We start from the raw sequence: 18921 nt of genomic DNA, 5'->3' as shown, positions 1-18921 counted from the left end.
TGTTGCTTATTTTGATATATAATTATATATATATATATATATATATATATATATATATATACACATACACATACATGTATATATATATATATATATATATATATATATATATATATATATATATATATATATATATATATATATATATATGTATATATGGATCTTTCTGATTTGGCGGGCGCCACTTGTATTCATGTATTCAGCGGAATTAGAAGAAGCGCGTGCATTCCAAAATAACGTTCCTATTCGTTAAGCCGAACTTCATTTCAGGTGAGCTTCATTAAGCAGTATGCTTTTCCAAACAGTAATGAAATCGCTGCAGGGTTTTTGGTGAAAATGGAGGTCCTCCTGAGAATATGGATATTATAATTTATCCTGGAAATGTGCCTCCCCATAAAATTTCTTATCTGTCATGCCATTTAGATCCAATGTGTTGTCCACTTCTGTTCCCCCGTGGTGAATTTGGGTGGCACAATGAAATCCAGCGCTATAAAACTTACAGGACACGTATTCGTTCCAGGATCACCACGCAACAATTTTATAATTTTCGATTGGCAGTTAGGCATGATTTTAATATTATACATAAAGCAGGAAAACCTTTTCAGCAATATTTAGTAGAATACTTATGTGAGGCTGGAGGGATGCCGTTTACAATTTATTAGGACAATGAGTCTCAGCTTCGTGTTGAACAGTACAGAGGGATAATCTACCTTCTCAATGCAGAAAAAGAAAGCAGTTTTGAACTAGCAACAAAATCTGATATCATTGATATATATCTCAAGCAATTGTTTCTCTGGCAGTATTTTAGAAAAAATTTCCCAACTCAAAATATGAGAGCTACAAAAGAACAGAGGGTCTTTGCAAACTGGTTACTTCAACTTAGAAATGAAACCACTCCGACTATATCAGGATTAACATCAGATAATGTCAAAGTAACATTTTCTTTATGTATTAAAATTTCTTTAATAAACTCTATTGTTAGTGAAGCAACTCCAGAAGAAAGATGATCACGGGTAATACTTTCTCCAAAGAACTCTGAGTGTCTTTCATTAAACGAAGATATTTTAGAACTACTGCCAGGAAATGTTCAAACATATTTTAGTATAGATCAAATCGTTAGTGATAATCGGGCAGATAATGAACACTACACAATAGAAATACTTAGTTCATTTACTCCATCTGGAATACCACCACAAAGACTGAATTTAAAGGTAGGATCATTTGTAATGTTACTACGTAGTATATCAATTCAGCAAGGGCTTTGTAATGGAACTAGACTAGAAATTGTTCACTTACATTGTAGTTGCATTTAAGGCTTGCTATTAGGTGAGACTTTGACCAGTAGGCAAGCATTGATACCTCGAGCTAAACTGACACACAGTGAATCGAATTTATCTTTTACATTACAAAGAACTCAGTTACTAGATTACTAGATTAATTTATTCAATGACAATTAATATGGTACAAGGTCAAGCATTCAATAAGATAGAAATTTACTTACTCTAACCAATATTTAATCATAGACAGTTACATGTGGCATTTTCTAGGACCAGGTAGTGAATACTAACAGGCAAGGAAAGCAAAGCTATCAACAAAAACGTTGTATATAAGGAAGTATTATATTTATGGTTTCATGATTCAAATGATACAATGACGTAATAATTACACTGGTACAACAGTAAAATGATTACAAGGTTATTAATTATTGGCCTTTATTGATTTATTACTTTTGCAAATCCTATTCATTATATAAATTGCATGCCAATGTTTATTTAAATGTAAATAAAATAACGTGTATTTTAAAAAATAGTTATTTTCCCTTATTTGTCCAACCATGAATGATAAATTACTTCAAAACATAATGTGCACAAAAATATGTAAAAGTTATTAATTGCCTTAGTTGCCCGTGACTGTGAGACTATCATGGTACCAGTTACAGCTTACTGAGATTTGTAAACGTGGTTAGTCACATCATAATAGAATATCATAAATAATGTAAACATGTGCGAATTGGACATTAGTGGAGAGTAAGAATCTATACATTAATACACTAAGCTCGAATGCGTTGCGCTCTCACGTGAATAGTTGAAGGGAGAGGCGAAGAGCGAGAGTAGAAAGGGAAAGACAAAAGTGCTATCGACGTGATGTAGTGGGGGGAAGTAATAATTATTACGCTAAGACCGAATATGAGCTTAGTTCAAAAGGGAGAGGCAAAAAGAGAGAAAAAGAGCGTCAGCACTGAGAAACAAGAGAAAAGTATTGCTATTATATTGTGTGGTTAGATAATTGAAGAAAGTGGTAGAAAATGGAAAGAGGGGGCATGTGGTATAAATAAAGCGAGAGGCAAAGAGAGAGAGAATGTGTATGTATTGACGGAAAGGAACACGGGAGGAGGAAAACAGTTACGTGATTTTAAACATAGTATTGTAGAATATTGTGACAGACAATAAAAATAGAAGTTGTTGTTATAGGTTTTAATGTGCAACCATTTCTATATTTTCAATCCGACAACGTGGATAGACAGCTTCATTGACAGGTAGGAGAGAGAAAGACGGATGCACGCATGGGCGCACATGTGTATGTATGGACATGCGCGCTTACGCGATTGCTATGAACATTTTTACTCTCTTCCCTTACTTAGCGGTCATTCTAATATCTCTTTTGTCTTAATAACGGTCAATCACACAGTAATTTCTCTTTGTTTAACGGTCATTTTCATAGCATTTTTTGGGTGGCCCGATAACTGAAGAGATGCTGGCGTGGGTTTCCACCCCGACATCCGAAACTCGGAGTTTTATCATGGATACCGAATAATTGTCACATATTATATTTACAGATAAATTCCTCTATTTACAAAAATCGAGGTCTCTTTCTTTCTTTTGCTGTCTTACCATTTGTATCAATATATATATATATATATATATATATATATATACGGATCTTTCTGATTTGGCGGGCACCATTTTTTATTTATGTTTTATTTCGTGTGTTTTCTACCGAAACACTTTAAAACTTCATATACTTGTATATTTTGTCTTATAGAACAGAGAAAAAATTTTATATTCGAAGTTATTTCATGTTAAAAGTTTTCGGTAATTTCAACCAATCACTGACGTCTATTGAGGTGAAAACAATTACTGCTGTGAATTGTCAACAAAGCATTGTGCGGTGTCATGGCATCTTTTCCCTTGAATAAAATTAGTGCCGTTGTTTGTCAACAAATATCGGCGGTACTGTTATTTATGACATGGTTCGTGCGTTTGTAGTGGTTTTAGCTTTAGGGTTTTAGGGTTAGGGTTAGGGTTTTAGAGTTAGGGTTAGGGTTATGAGTATTTTTGCCAAATTTGGTGAAAATCTGTTCAATACACCGCCACAAATTTTTCACCAAATTTGGCAAAAATACTCATAACCCTAACTCTAACCCTAAAACCCTAAAGCTAAAACCAGTACAAACGCACGAACCATGTCATAAATAACAGTACCGTCGATAGTTGTTGTTGACAAACAACGGCACTAATTTTATTCAAGGGAAAGATCCCATTACACCGCACAACGTTTTGTTGACATTTCACAGCAGTAATTGTTTTCACCTCAATAGACGTCAGTGATTGGTTGAAATTACCGAAATACGACAATTTTAACACGAAATAACTTTAAAAAGATAAAATTTTCTCAATAACACTAAGAGTAAAAGATGTTTTATATGACACATTCTACCAGTGTCCCAAGTTTGAAAGTGTTTCGTTAAGAAAACAAGTGACACCCGCCAAATCAGAAAGATCCTGTTTTTATATAACTGAACATAAGGATTATAACGATGAATAACATTTTGGATGATATCCATTATGTTAGCCAAACACCGAAAATTTTGTAGAGCTTGTTGACCGTACTGTGGTATTTGGTTTTCAGGGTGAAGAGTAAAAATTGTATGATAAATTTGTCTCTGAACTATGGGCAATGAGTCCCCTGTTCTCCAGACGCACTTACTTTTGCCCCACATAAGGTAAAGGAACAGGCACAATTGTAGTTCCTAATACTTTTACAGAAAGACATCAATTCTGCATTCTTTTCATAAAAAAAATTTCAGTTCTTCGGGATAAGGCTGTAGTTGAAGCAGCATAACTTTCCCATTATGGTTGTAACATTGAACCATCTGTTTACAGTTTTTTTTTTAATGTTTTATTTTCGCTTTCTATTCTATCCTGAAAACTTTCGTTTATCTGTTATAGATACTCACTGCATTCTGTTCAATTCATATTTTGCCTTCTACATTGCTGCTTATAAATGCACGCTCATAGAGGCACACACATAGAGGTACATAGCTTACAATAAAAAGCAGTGTTTCACTTCAGTCAAGTAGGTTGAAGGAAAGGAAGACGACAAAGGGAATGGAGTGAGTCGGGGAAATGGGAAGTATAAAAACATAAAATGTATGAGTGGGCAGTATCTCAACTGTCGGAGCAGTAGGTATTTTGAGAAAAATAAAACTGCAAATTTTTGTCGTTTCCAAATAAACAACAAAAATTTGAAAACAAAATACTCTAAGTGATGATGGAAGTTCCCACACACACGCACACACACACACACACACATACACACCCACAGGTACGCACACACGCAAGTACACAAACACGCAAGTACACAAACACGCAAAAGCACATAAGCGATGTAACTGATGGTATCAAACGACAGAGAATGAAAGTTAGAAAATAAAATTGTTGTAATAGTTTATATTACAATGTGTGTCTATGTGTGTCTATGTATTTATGCATATAGATTTCTGTAAGTGAATATTTTTTTAAACAGACTTACATTTATATCAATTAAACTTATTTGCCATTAATTAATGTTCTCCAGGTATACAAAAAGGAGTAAAAAACTCGAAACATCGATGTCTAGGATTCCTAGTAAACGGCGATACTGAACGAACCGGGTGTTTTCACACCTTTTTACCATAAGAGAGATATTTTCCTCCACGGTAACTGCAATGTATTTGCCTTTTAGCTGTTGATATATGTGACAAACATATTTCAACTATCCTCAATTCTTATACTCTGTGGAGCTATGTTTTTTTTAAACTAAAAATTTCTTTTTGATCTAAGGTTTTCTTCGATTTTGTACAACACGATGATTATGCCTTTTAATTATTTTATCTTATTATTCATATCACTGCTTTTTTTAAAAACCGGTCGCCGAAACGACCAATCAAGCTCAAATGTGTATCTGTCAATGTGAATTGCATCATAATATATTATACGTACAACTTTAATTCTTGTTCTTTTCTGGATCCTACTTGCCCGACGAACCAGAACGTGAAACTCTGAGTAGTAGTTTTTTTGTGATATTTTGGGATGTTTTTGCAGCTTTAAGAATAAAGCATATTACTCTACCTTCGGTATTCGAGTACTATTTTTTCCAACCTTGTTTCACATTTATATATACAAGTTGGTATCCAAAAGTAACCGTAAACGTTCTCTGTAGGACAAGCCCGTTGTAGTTCGGGCTTTCGCCGCTAGAAGCCACTTTATGCAACCTCCAGGCATCAGTCTGCCGACCGGCGTTGTCGTATGGAGTCGTACTGACACGTTTGCGTCTTTGTTTTTCAGTGCTTCTCCCTGTTCGTCGATTTTTGAGATGGCTGAAACGAAGGAACAGCGTATTTCCGTGAAATTCTGCTGGGCAAAGTGGCGGCCGAAACAGTTGTCATGCTTCAAACGGCTTACAAAGACGCTGCCATGACCAAAACAATAGTTTACAAGTGGTTTCCACGCTTTAGGAATGGTCACTTGTCGCTTGAAGACCAACCTCATTCAGGGCGACTGTCGACATCTCGAACGAATGAAAACATCATGAAAATTCATGAACTGATCTTGGAGGACCATCACTAAACAATTGACGAACTTGTTGATATGAATGGTATGTCCTGGAGTTCCTGCCAACGAATTTTGAGTAAAAGGAAATCTAGCAAAATTTGTGCTTCGCTTGTTTACAGATCAAAAGTAGTCGTGAACTGAAAGAACAGCTGTTAATGTAACCGGACCCTTTATCGAAGGTGATGAAAGCTGATGCCACGGAATTTGCAGATGTGGAAGAGGTTAAGAAAAAAAAAAACGACGGAGGCGTTCAAAATCATCACTTTGCACTGCTTCAAACAGTGGAAAACGCGTCTGGACCGATGTATTGCTTCAAATGGAAAATACTTTGAAGGCAATAAAAGTGTAAATATGCAAAACTAAGTGAATAAACTAACATTGCAAAATTCCGGTTTCTTTTGTCTGCCCCTCGTATACATGTGCGCATATGTGTGTGTATGCACATCTATCTATCTATCTATCTATCTATCTATCTATCTATGACTTGGACATTCTTCAAGTAAACAAGCAAAAATCCATCGCAATATGGAATATAAATACCTCTGCTATCTATGCTATATCAACTTTCGTTCCAACATAGATTTCCGGATTATTCACACAAGGATTACTTTGCACGGATTTCTACACGGATATTTACCACTGGAATGAAACTACACTTCAAGTACTGTTCTCTCTTTTTTCAGCACATCACACTCTTTACCCCTTCATACTAAAAATATCCGCCTATGGATATAATAATAGATTACTTTATTTTTTCTGTCTCCGATGAAGGGAAGTACTGGATCTTCCCAGAAACAGCTGTAAGACTATCCATAAAATTCTTCAACCTTACCTTTGCTCTCTTTATCTTTTTGTCTTTATATATTTACATATACACACGCTAATACACGACTTATAATACCCAATCCTGTTCATACAACGACTGGGGCAAACTAATCGGTATACAGCACTTACTCGGTATTACCTGTATCCTCCTGGGTTTGGTTAAATCCAATACTCTCCTCAACCTTATATATATATATATATATATATATATATATATTTCATACACGCCAGCTCAATTGGATTCGTAATTGTGTGCCATGTTTTCCGTTTTTTATACCGTACACATTCGCTAGCTTTCTTACAAAGGGGTTTAATGCTCTGAGCTTAGACTTGTTTTGGGGAAACCTGATTGAACTTTCTCAAGTGTAACTGCCCGAAAGAGTCGTGACTTCTGGTACTTGACTGAGAAAAGAAGGCCACGAATGATCCGTCTTTTTTTGCCTGTCTTTCTAATTGTTGCTTCTCTTGGCCACCTTTGTATTGTCTATCTGTCCGAATGTTTTATTGTCCTCTATTGCATTTTTGTTCCATTTATATATATATATATATATATATATATATATATATATGTGTGTGTGTGTGTGTGTGTGTGTGTGTGTGTGTGTGTGTTTTTATATGTACAGATATATGTGTGTGTATTTGTGTGTTTATGTGTATATACACACACATAGATTACGTGGGTGTTATTTTCAAACCAAGATTATGCAATCGTTTCTGATTCTTCAAGTTTTTCAAGTGCTTCTATTCTGTGTATGTTAATTAGATTGCTGACATTTACTATTGTGTTTATGTGCTATTTTCTATCATTAATAAAACTGTCGGCATTTTTGACGACACGGTTATGCTAGTACATATAATAAAAGGAAATGTGTGGCTTGAGGGAAATGAGGAGTAAAACAAGAAGGAGTTGGAGTGAGAGATAGTCAGAGGCATGCAAACAGCCTTCAAAGATTTTGCTCTGAAAGATGCTGGTATTTTAATAAAGATAAAACTGCGAATTTTTATCGTCAACTGTATTTAGTTTATCAGTTTCATACACACGCACGCACGCACGCGCACGGACACACACACACGCACACGCACGGACGCATGCACGCACCAAGTACACACGCATATAAATATCTATATGAAATTAAATATTAAACACCTTTGTTTTCAAAATATCGTCCACTTAACGATATATGGAGTTCGTTACTACCTCTAGCAAGCTAATTCCTGGTAGGAATCGATCAATTCATGCCAAACAAACTGTTGAAGCTGTGAAATAGGAAATGAGCCGAAATCCCAGCAGGTGTGCTAGAAAAACTTTAAAAGCTCTTGATATTTCGAAATTGTCAATGCACAAGATTTTTATAGAGGATTTAAAGCCATACGAGTAACAATTCCGGCAGTTAATTTCAGCAACTCCCAAGAAGAAACGACTCGACAGGGGTAAAGCCATGTTAGCTGAGATGAAGCGTGCTGCTAATAAAGTGTTGATCTGGTCCGACGAGAACATCTTTACTGTTGAGGCACTTACCAACAGTCAGAATGTTAGGCTTTATACACGTTATGCAGGAGACTTGCTCGAAGATGGCAGGAGTCATTTATGGTCAGAGGCCAGTTTCACTTATGGTGTGGGCCGAAGTTGCATCTGCTGGGCTTAAGTCTTCCTTGATCTTCATCCATGCTGGCGTTTAGGTCAACAGTGAAGTTTATGTGAAAATGTTGGCGAGAAAGTATTACGCTAGGTCACAGAAACATTTGGTGACCGTTACATCTTCACTAAAGACGGGCCTTCGGCCCACACATCCAGTTTGACACAGAAGTGGTACAAAGAACATTTCAGCGGTTTTCGGGACAAGACTATATGTCCTCCCTCAAGTCCAGACATCAATCCCATGGACTTTGCTATCTGATCCATCTTAGAGAGTAATGTTTCTGCTCACTCCTATTCAAATGTGTCAGATCTGATGATCACGGGTCAGGTTCAATGAAGAGGTGGTACGGCGCTCATGCCATACAGCGACTACTAGATTTACAGGCTATGATCAAGGCAAATGCGGTCATTTTGAAATGTAATTACTGCAATAGATGGATAATTTAAATTAGAATGTGTGTGCCAAATTTCATTATCTTACCTTAAATTTATTTTGAATAATCAAGAAATATCAACGAGTAAATCTTTTTGGGATACCCTGTATGAGTGTGTGTATGTATGTATGTATGTATATATTATATATATTTATATGTATACATATACTACATAGTGACATAAATGTATATATATATATATATATATATATATATATATATACCGCTTAATAATCTCAATAGAAGCAGGCAGTGCAAGCGGAAACTAGAGGAACATAATTAATAACCACACTCAACATCAAATATATACATATATTCTTCTACATTTATAAAACGGATATAAAAACTCCAAATATATAAATATAAAAATACATATAAATAGATAAATATCGATGTGATACATAAAACACAGTGAATCTTAGATTTAAAAGTTATAATACATAGGTGTAATAAAAAATTGAGATGATAAAACATTAAAAGGACGGGATCTTTTTTAAAACGGGGGCCACATCTTTCATTAACGAAACACTTTGAAACTTGGAACACTGGTAGAATGTGTCATATAAAACATCTTTTTCTCTTAGTCTTCTTAAAAAAAGAGAAATCCCTAAGTTATTCCATGTTAAAGTTGTCGTATTTCTGTAATTTCAACCAATCACTGACGTCCATTCAGCCGATATACATTAAGTGCCGACTACATAAACAAACGATTCTGAAACAATTCTATCGGTGATAGGGTTAGGGTTAGGGTAAAACAGCAAATTTAAAAAGAAAAAAGCAAATAAAACGAAGAAAAAAAAAAGAAAATGAAAAAAGCAAATTTAAAATGAAAAAAGCAAATAAATATATGGCTTAATCAGCCAAAGGAGTAAATGTAAACAACTGAATACTTGTCAGTGATTGGTTGAAATTATCGAAATAAGACAATTTTTTACATGAAATAAATTCGAATACAAAAATATTTTTCTGTTCTATAACACAAAATAGATAAGTATACGAAGTTTGAAAGTCTTTCGGTACCAAAAACACTACGTAAAACATTAATGAAAAATGTGGCCCCCGTTTTAAAAAAGATCTAAAGGCCGTACTAAAACACCACGAAAATAATACAAAAATTAAAAAATTCCATCTACGGGGGCCGTTTCAGAGACGTGCGAAGTAATATGATATATTTCATATTTTTAAAACTGACACTCCCCTCATCAGAATGTTTTCACACAATACAGAAGAAAAAAAACCAAATACAGAAAACAATTGTACAATTACATACCAGCCAGTTGAAAAAATTAAGACATTACCGACCTTTATAGTTATCTAATATTATCTAATCAGAAGACTATGGTAAAGGCATGTGCTAGGTTCAACCCAGACTAACCCATTATTTGCACTTTAATTTTATTCCCATGTTTTTTTTTAAAAATTAGTTATCTAAGTTCAAATCATACCTATTACACTATTGCAACCTTATACTATACCTATTGTTATTTTTTAATTATTTAATTATTATATTATGTTTTAATTATATTTTAATTATTATTATTTCTAATTTTTATTTTTATTTTAAAATTTCTTCAAGAACATAGAATTGATTCTATGTGTATAAGCTGGTATTGCATCAGTAAATTTATTCAACATAGCATGATTATAGTTTTTCAATATAAAGTATGCTTCCCTGGTACACAAACCGCATCTAGCGGATCCGATTCCATATGGGGAGGGGCGTGTGCAAGGATAATTTGAATGTAATATTCCTTTCTTTAAGGTCATTTACTTATAATGCCGATGCCGTAGATGTCCTATATTTAGGATCGTTAAAAGAACTTAGGTGGCTTCGGTACCTCTGCTATCGAAATACCAATATATATTTTTCTCTGGCCATTTTGCGTTTCAACGCTACATTTATAAATAACATTATCCTGGCAACAATTTCCGCTAATCGGACATCTTAGAGGGTCCCTACAATTACACTTTTTGCGCCCTTTATGGGGTCTACTGTTAGCATTATTCAGCATACCGATTGCTTCCGTTCTTCTAATGCTGGGATCCACAGTATTATTTGTACATTCATTCATGCTAATTTCAGGTTTATTTATTAAATAAAATTAAATCTGAGTCCATTAAATTTGAGTCTATTAGATATAGAGCAGGTTTAGTGGCTAGAGGGCATAGGAATAAATTGAACTAGTTAAGGCCCTAGAGGAAGCCATATGAACTGGTGAAGCATCACAGGTGAAGGTGAAGAGACTGGAGGTAAACTAGCACCTCGAAGCCAAATTGAATCTGAAAACAAAATAGGTTTAGAGATTTACAAAACTAACAATAAGTTAAAATTTATTGTTAAAATTTTAGCGAATGACTTTAGGAAAGATGTTCGCCCTCCCCGCATGGTATAGTGACAGGTACCTTTGTCTCCGGCCAGGGGTTGGTTAACTTTTTTAGTTACCACCTCAGTAGTAAGATCAGGCTGGAGAGAAAGTGCCTGTCACGGGATATGTTTGCGAAAAGATGGAAGTCTGTGGAACGCAAGCTGAGTGAGATTGGCACCAAATAAGTGAGGTCAATTTGGGAAGCAAAAGTTCTACCAGGGTGCCTTCCTTCTAGCTGCCTCATTGCGAAGCGCAATGATTTCTTGTGTAATATTTTAAAATTCATCTTTAAATCAATTTTTAATCATATTTTAATTTATTCGTAACTTGTAAAATTAAAAAAAAAACGTTTAAGCTTCTTCTACCTTATGTTAGTCTGTCCTTGTTTGTCTCATCTCTGTAACGCCTCCAATAGCGAATTTATATGAAATAAAGAAGCTTGCTTCCCAACTACATGGTTTCGGGTTCAGTTCCACTGCATGGCACCTTGGGCAAGTGTCTTCTATTATAGCCTCGGGTCGACCAAAGCTTTGTGAGTAAATTTAGTAGACGGAAACTGGAAGAAGCCTGTCGTATATATATATATATATATATATATATATATATATATATATATATATATATATAATAATAATAACATAAATAATATATAAATATATGCATATATCCATACATATATATATATATATATAATAATAATAACATAAATAATATATAAATATATGCATATATCCATATATATATATATATATAATAATAACATAAATAATATATGCATATATCCATACATATATATATATATAATAATAATAACATAAATAATATATAAATATATGCATATATCCATACATATATATATATATATATATATATATATATATATATATATATATATATAGTTTTAGGGAAAATAACCAATTTTCAAGAACTCATCGATGAAAATCCACTATCACATATAGAAAAATTAATAATTAAAAGCACATTATTTTAATAGATAACTTATTTAACACTATATTATTTAGAAGTTATAGTTTCATTTCAACATAATATTAGAACTTCGATTGGAATAGTGTTGATATATTTTCGATTATTTTTGATTAATATTATTTGATTAATTATTAATCTTTATAGTTTATAATATCGTTAAAGTTTTTTTTTTAAATCAAAACTTTGTATATATATATAAAGTTTAACCTTTTATTCTTAATAATTTTTTCTTTCCTAATTTTTTCATTCATAATTTTTTCCATTCATAATTTTTTCATTCATATTTTTTTTTATTACGTTTGTAGAAATAAATAATCTTGTATTTTTCTATTATTCAATTGATCTTTAATCATAATTAAATAAACGTCTTTAGCTTTAAATAGTATAGCTTTAACTATTACACCGGTTAAATATGTACTAATTTTATCTTCATTATTATTTTAAACTTAAACTTCGTTCAACTTGTATTTAAAACAATGATAATTTAAAACAATGATAATTTAGGTAAGATGTTTTTTGTATATAATATACATGTTATTATTATGGATGAAGGGATGATTATTGAATGGTTATTATTTTGATATTATGATATTTTTTAAATAATTTTTCTATCTTTATATAATAAGTATTTCATATTAATTCATTTGGTACTTATTGTTGGTTGAGATATATATCTAATTATTGTTCTAATTACGATCTGACGAGTAGCTATATTTTTGAATAGAACTTATTTTCGATAATTTCAATTGATTTTAATCGATTTAAATTTCTTTTCTATTTGAAAATTGGTTATGAAACACGTGTAATCTTTTTATTATATTTATCTTATGATATTTACTTTACTTTATATTATACTCATTTAATGTGCTTTTAATTATTAATTTTTCTATATGTGATAGTGGATTTTCATCGATGAGTTCTTGAAAATTGGTTATTTTCCCTAAAACTATATATATTTTATATATACTTTATCTATAAGGCTCAATTTAATTTTAATTTTTTATAAATTGATTTTAATTGAGTTTTTTACCTGTAATTTTGGATTTTGTCCCTAATATTATTATTATATATATATATATATATATATATTGTTGTACTTGGGGATGGTCATATTGCCAGTTTAGCCAATAAAAACACACGCACTGTATATTTGGTGTTAATTTTTTTTTTTTCTTTTTTTTTTTTTCAGCTTTATATTACATTAATCTTAATCTTAATCTTATTTCGGCCAGAGTTCTTTCGTCACACTTCTGTGACCTCATCAGTGGTCCTTTGTTTCCTTCTTTCTTATGTGTGTCTCACCTTGCTAACTATCAGCCATTTTGTATTTTGTATTCCTATTGTATGTGTCTACGCATGCGTGTCCTTCAATGTGTCTGTGTCTTTTGTAAGTGCATGTGTGTATGGGGAGTGTCTGTATCACCTATATTCTCTGTTAATACGTGTTCATTTATATATATATATATATATATATAAAATAACATAAATAATATATATATATATATATATATGCATATATCCATACATATATGTACATACCTACATCTATATGTATACATACATGCATATATGGGTCAGGACTCACAGTAAACGTTAAACACGCACACACGGGTGCGTATGATTGGGTATAGAAGAATATATTACTCTAAGAAATTCCAACCTTGTCTGATTTTCACGTTTTATTTACAATCTTATAATAATATAATATAATATAATGAAATGATAGAATATTAAGTGTCCATCCTGACTGAACTAGTACTTTCAGTCATTAAACTATGCAATCTTCAGGTTCATATAGTAGTGATGGCAGTTATGTTTGCAATCTGCAACTGTTGTGAGATGGCTCAAATGTATGCCTTAAATACATTTGTGTAGGTTCCAGAATATTAATTTTTACAAACTGTATTCTGACCAATCAGTGTGTGATTTTACTAAATTACGTAAGTTTATTGGTGTTTGGTTTAGGCGTCATGGTTTGTTGAACCTATCAAAAAACCTGTATTTTGACACTGGTCAAAGCAGTAATTATTGGGCTAATTTGGTGGGCTAACATTTCCCAGGGACTTTTACATTTCAATTATCATCATCATCACTATCATCTCCTTTATTATTGTTGTCGTTGTTGTTTGTTGTGAAAGACAGCCTATTGCGTTCTCATTGAAAGAGAGAAGAGAAACTGTGTACAGTTGTGGAAATCAGCTGACCAGCGAGTATTAATATAAAGCTGAAAAAAATACCTACGCTGAACTATTGAGAAATCTGAAGTTACTCTGTCCAGATTACAAGTTCAGGTTTATACCTGTAATTATTGGGGTACTGGGATATATAACACACTGTCTACATACCAATCTGGAGAAATTAGGTCTCTCAAATCCAGAAAGGAAAGCTGATTCGAACACTACAGATCCAATCCATCACTGGAACTGTAAATATCTGCAGGACTTTCCAGAAGTGCATCATTTAAGTATATATGAGCATGTCTAGATATGCAAGTATATGCATGAGAATATGTACATAAAGCAAAACATACAAATCTGCACATATACATACATATATACATACATTAAAAAATACGCTGTTGTTGATGTTGAAATTCCAATGAAGGTGCCATGGATCTAAGTTACAAACCGACTCTTTCTCTACTGGCAAGAAATCTTGAAATATAACTGAAAAATGACATGCATACATGATGTGTTGGCCTTCCACTCGTGACCGAGGAAGACCAATGCCGACCTTCAGGAACATTGTGCGCTCTAGGACTAACTTATATTTTGCATTTGCGGCTCTGTTGGTGGCTAATGAGCCCTGTTCTTGACAAGAATACACGACTGCAAACATTGCAGACCAAGCTTTCCCCATTCACTATACGAGCCGTGCGCTTTCGCGCAGCTCGCTTAAATTCTTCATGCTGGATACGTGCTCTCTCAGAAGTGTCGATCCCCTCCTTAACCTGCTTCCTCCATCCTTGGCGATGACAGGCATTGTTCTCCCAGTCAGTGTCCTGCATATCACAGGCCTTTAATGAGGATTTGATACAGTCCTTAAATCATGCATGCATACATACATACATACATACATACATACATACATGCGGCACAATGTTGCCGCTAAAGCAATTTACAATGCCATCCGCAAAAAAGACTGTCTTGAAATAAACTTAGAAAATTCCTCTGTTAATAAATACATTCATAAATACCAACTGAAGGAATACTGGTGGAATATTCCCATCAAAACTTCTGTCAAATGTAAACGCAACACGCCGGATATTGTTGTTTGGAACAGAAGGGCAAAGGTATGTACCATCATAGAGGTCATCTGCCCTTCAGATACAAATATTTCTTTGAAAATGAAAGAAAATGAGGATGTCTATGGACAACTACTTGGAAACCTCCAGCTTCTATATCCAGACCATGAATTCATATTCATACCAATTATAATTGGAGCACTAGGTTTTGTTAGTAAATGCGTAAAGGAGAATTTAGATAAACTGAGCTTTTTTCAAAGAGAAATCGACCGGCTAATTCGTACATTGCAAGAGCAATCTGTGAGTGGAACAGTAAAAATATGCAAAACTTTTCTCAAGTTCCAAATGTGAATTTGTCTGCGTTAACTACATCTCAAAGATGGAGCCGTGTATCTTTGTTGGAAGCCGGCTATTCGCAGGAAGCATACATCAACGTATACATTAAAGGCATGTCAGAACAACAGGTATTCACACCTTTAAAAACAAGGAATACTAGTGTAACACCCCAATAAAAGCATCAATTCAGTGCAAAAATTACAGGCTTGATGTTGTTGTGTGGGACAGGGAACAAAAGTCATGTACTGTTGTAAAGGTCAGCTGCTCAGCAGATATGAATGCACAATCAAAAAGTCCAGAAAAAAGAGAACATTTATGGCGAATTAATCCGAAACTTACAGCTCTGGCACTCTGACTAAGAATTCTCATTTGTACTTATCATCATTGGTGCATTAGGTTATGCACCAATAAATTTGTACAGAAACTTAGAAATGTTCGGTTTCACGGAAAAAGAGTAAAAGAAACTGGCACAGTGAAGATTTGTAAGGTATTCCAATAATTCCCCATGTTTGATTCATATGTGAATAGATGCGCACATTTGGGAGTATGCATCGACAGTTCAACCAACACATCAACTCAACTATATATTTACAAACACCGGGAACTCTCTTAACTCAAAAAGTTACGTTGCTTTTTTAGCGATCGGCTTAAACTCTCTCAAGAACTTATATTAAACTAAAAAATAGAACACACACACACGCTCATACACACGCACATGCGCACACACACACACACACACACACACACACACACACACACACACACACACACACACACACGTACAGACTTGGATAGGCACCTTGAACAAGTTCCTTCTACCAAAGCCTTGTGAATAGATTTGGTGGACGAAAACTGAAAGAAGCCCAGCATGTATATATGTATGCGTATATGTATGTACTTAGGTAGTTAGGTATGTATGTATGCATGTATGTGTGTGCGCACACACACATATATAAACTTAAATGTAAACTTAAATGTATGTATATATATATATATATATATATATATATATATATATATATATATATATATATATATATATATATATATATATATATATATATATATATATATATATATATATATATGCGCACATTTATTTATGTGTATGTGTGTAAACTTTTAAAGTGAGGAGGTAAGAGAGGTGAATATATAGTTATTTAACCACTTGACATCCTTAGAATTACGGCCGTTTTGCAACCTTCTTTAGTGTGGAAGAAATTATGCTTTCACGCTTGCATTAAATACCTATACGTACACTCGACATTTTAGAATATAATTATATATACAGAAATCAATGGGAAAGAAGAAAGCTAGCTCACGAGATCACCAGAACGTCATGGTTACACCAACAATCAACTCAATGTGTGTGTTTTGTTTGTTTTGCTATCTCCTTGCTTTGACATGATGCAGTAGTTACAAGCAAGTGTCACTGTCGTGCAATGGGGCTTTTTGTTTTCAATTTTCCACGTAATAATATGGTGAAATATTACCTTACTCGGAAACAGGTAACAGTTAGCGACGGGAACGACATCCGTCCGTATAAAATCTGTCTGATCCATGCAAGCATGGAAAAGATATAAACACGCGCGCGCGCACACACACATGCACACATTACATAGATGATAATATTTTTAACTGTAACTGATTGTTCAAGTACTTCAATTCTGTGTATGTAAATTTATTTACTCGATTGCTCACATTTAGCAATGATTTCCCCCATTGTTTTTACATGCTATTTTCTATCATTAATAAAACCGCTGGCATTTTTGACGACACAAGTATACTCGTATACTATATGATATTTAAAATACTCTGCTGCTAAACACTTTATATTTCTCTTTCCTTCCTCTTTTTCTGTCTACCTCTTACTTCAACTAACTTTTTAAGCATGTCATTCTCCTCTTCAATTCATTATCAATTCTCTCTTTCTCTTTCATTTCACCTCTCACTTCCACTAACCACGTCACTGTGGAATGCATCGGCTGTTAATAACGTCACTACTCCCCTCTCTTTTTCTTTCTATGTCTCTCACTCTCATTATAACAGCCCTTTCTTTCTTTCTTTCTTTCTTTCTTTCTTTCTTTCTTTCTACCACCAGAACATCACCGCTCTGCTAAACACTATTTCTAGCTCTCTTTCTCTATATCACTTTCTTCAGCTAACTTTTTCATCACGTAATAAATATTACCTTACCCCACCTCACGTCGTTAGAACTCTCTCCCTCTTTCTCGCTCTTCGTCTTTCCCTTCAGTTAAAATCGTGATAGCATAAATCTTAGCGTATTAATATATAGATACATATATATTTCTATGTACACACAAACTCAGGTGCACACGCACGCACGCACACACACATACACACATATGAAGGGCCTAAAGTCAGGAAAAGGTATGAAATTTTAATAAAATATTCTTTACTATTTTATTATGTATTCAAATGTGATTTCTCCACCTAGCTTACATGTATTTCCTATATATATATATATATATATATATATATATTCTTTTATTCTTTTATGTTTCAGTCCAATGAATGTGGCCATATATATATATGATGGGGTGTATCATAAATTCAAAATTTTTAAAAAATTGAGACCTTCGTGACTTTTAGTCACCTAAAGGATTGTCAGAAAAGAAAAAAAATCGGTTGATAACCAGAGAGAGAGAGAGAGAGAGAGAGAGAGAGAGAGAGAGAGAGAGAGAGAGAGAGAGAGAGAGAAACAAATTGATAATTAAGTAACAAAGATGTAGGGTAAAACTATCAATATTAGTAAAGGGCTCACATTGCGAAGCAAAAAAGGGGTTGTTACTGACGAGGGAAAGGGAAAGAAAAGGAGATAAGATTGAGAGAATGTGGGAGGACAATGAGAAAGAGGAAGTATTATCGACAAGAAAGTGAGGGGAGCGAGAGAGAGAGAGAAAGAAAAAAGAGACGTGTTATTGATGTATAGAAAGAGGAGAAAGAGGGATAGACGGCTGTTATTGACGAAGAGACAGAGGCGAATGAAATGAGGATGAGGAGAACACGTAAATGATGCAAGAAGATATGTGAGAAGATTGGAAGTTAAAGAGATTCTCGCTTGATCCTCCCCATTTTATGCAGGAAGTGACTTATTACTATCATGAGATCATATGTATGTACGTGCGTACGTATGTATGTATGTATGTATGTATGTATGTATGTATGTATGTATGTATGTGCGCGTGTGTATATA

General features: G+C 33.6%; 1 protein-coding gene across 17 annotated transcripts in view; it reads right to left on the bottom strand.

Moving 5' to 3' along the window:
* Positions 1-18921, bottom strand: part of LOC106883611 (uncharacterized) — a 187491-nt gene that overhangs the window by 87022 nt on the left and 81548 nt on the right. The window contains exon 1 of one of the 17 annotated variants that reach the window (XM_089362561.1): positions 1502-1591. The exons of 15 other annotated variants lie outside the window; for them this stretch is intronic. In XM_089362561.1, the coding sequence (XP_089218687.1) occupies positions 1502-1521 (20 nt within the window). In that variant the 5' untranslated portion in view covers positions 1522-1591. Of the gene's footprint in view, positions 1-1501; positions 1592-3608; positions 8763-18921 lie in introns of those variants that run through there. One more of the 17 variants, XR_016244257.1, reaches the window with a different exon arrangement.

This window comes from Octopus bimaculoides, chromosome 14 (genome assembly GCF_046866305.1).
Source record: "Octopus bimaculoides isolate indiv1 chromosome 14, ASM4686630v1, whole genome shotgun sequence".
Lineage (NCBI taxonomy): Eukaryota > Metazoa > Mollusca > Cephalopoda > Octopoda > Octopodidae > Octopus > Octopus bimaculoides.
The sequence above is the reverse complement of the archived record's forward strand: the minus strand, read 5'-3'. Positions and strand labels throughout refer to the sequence as shown.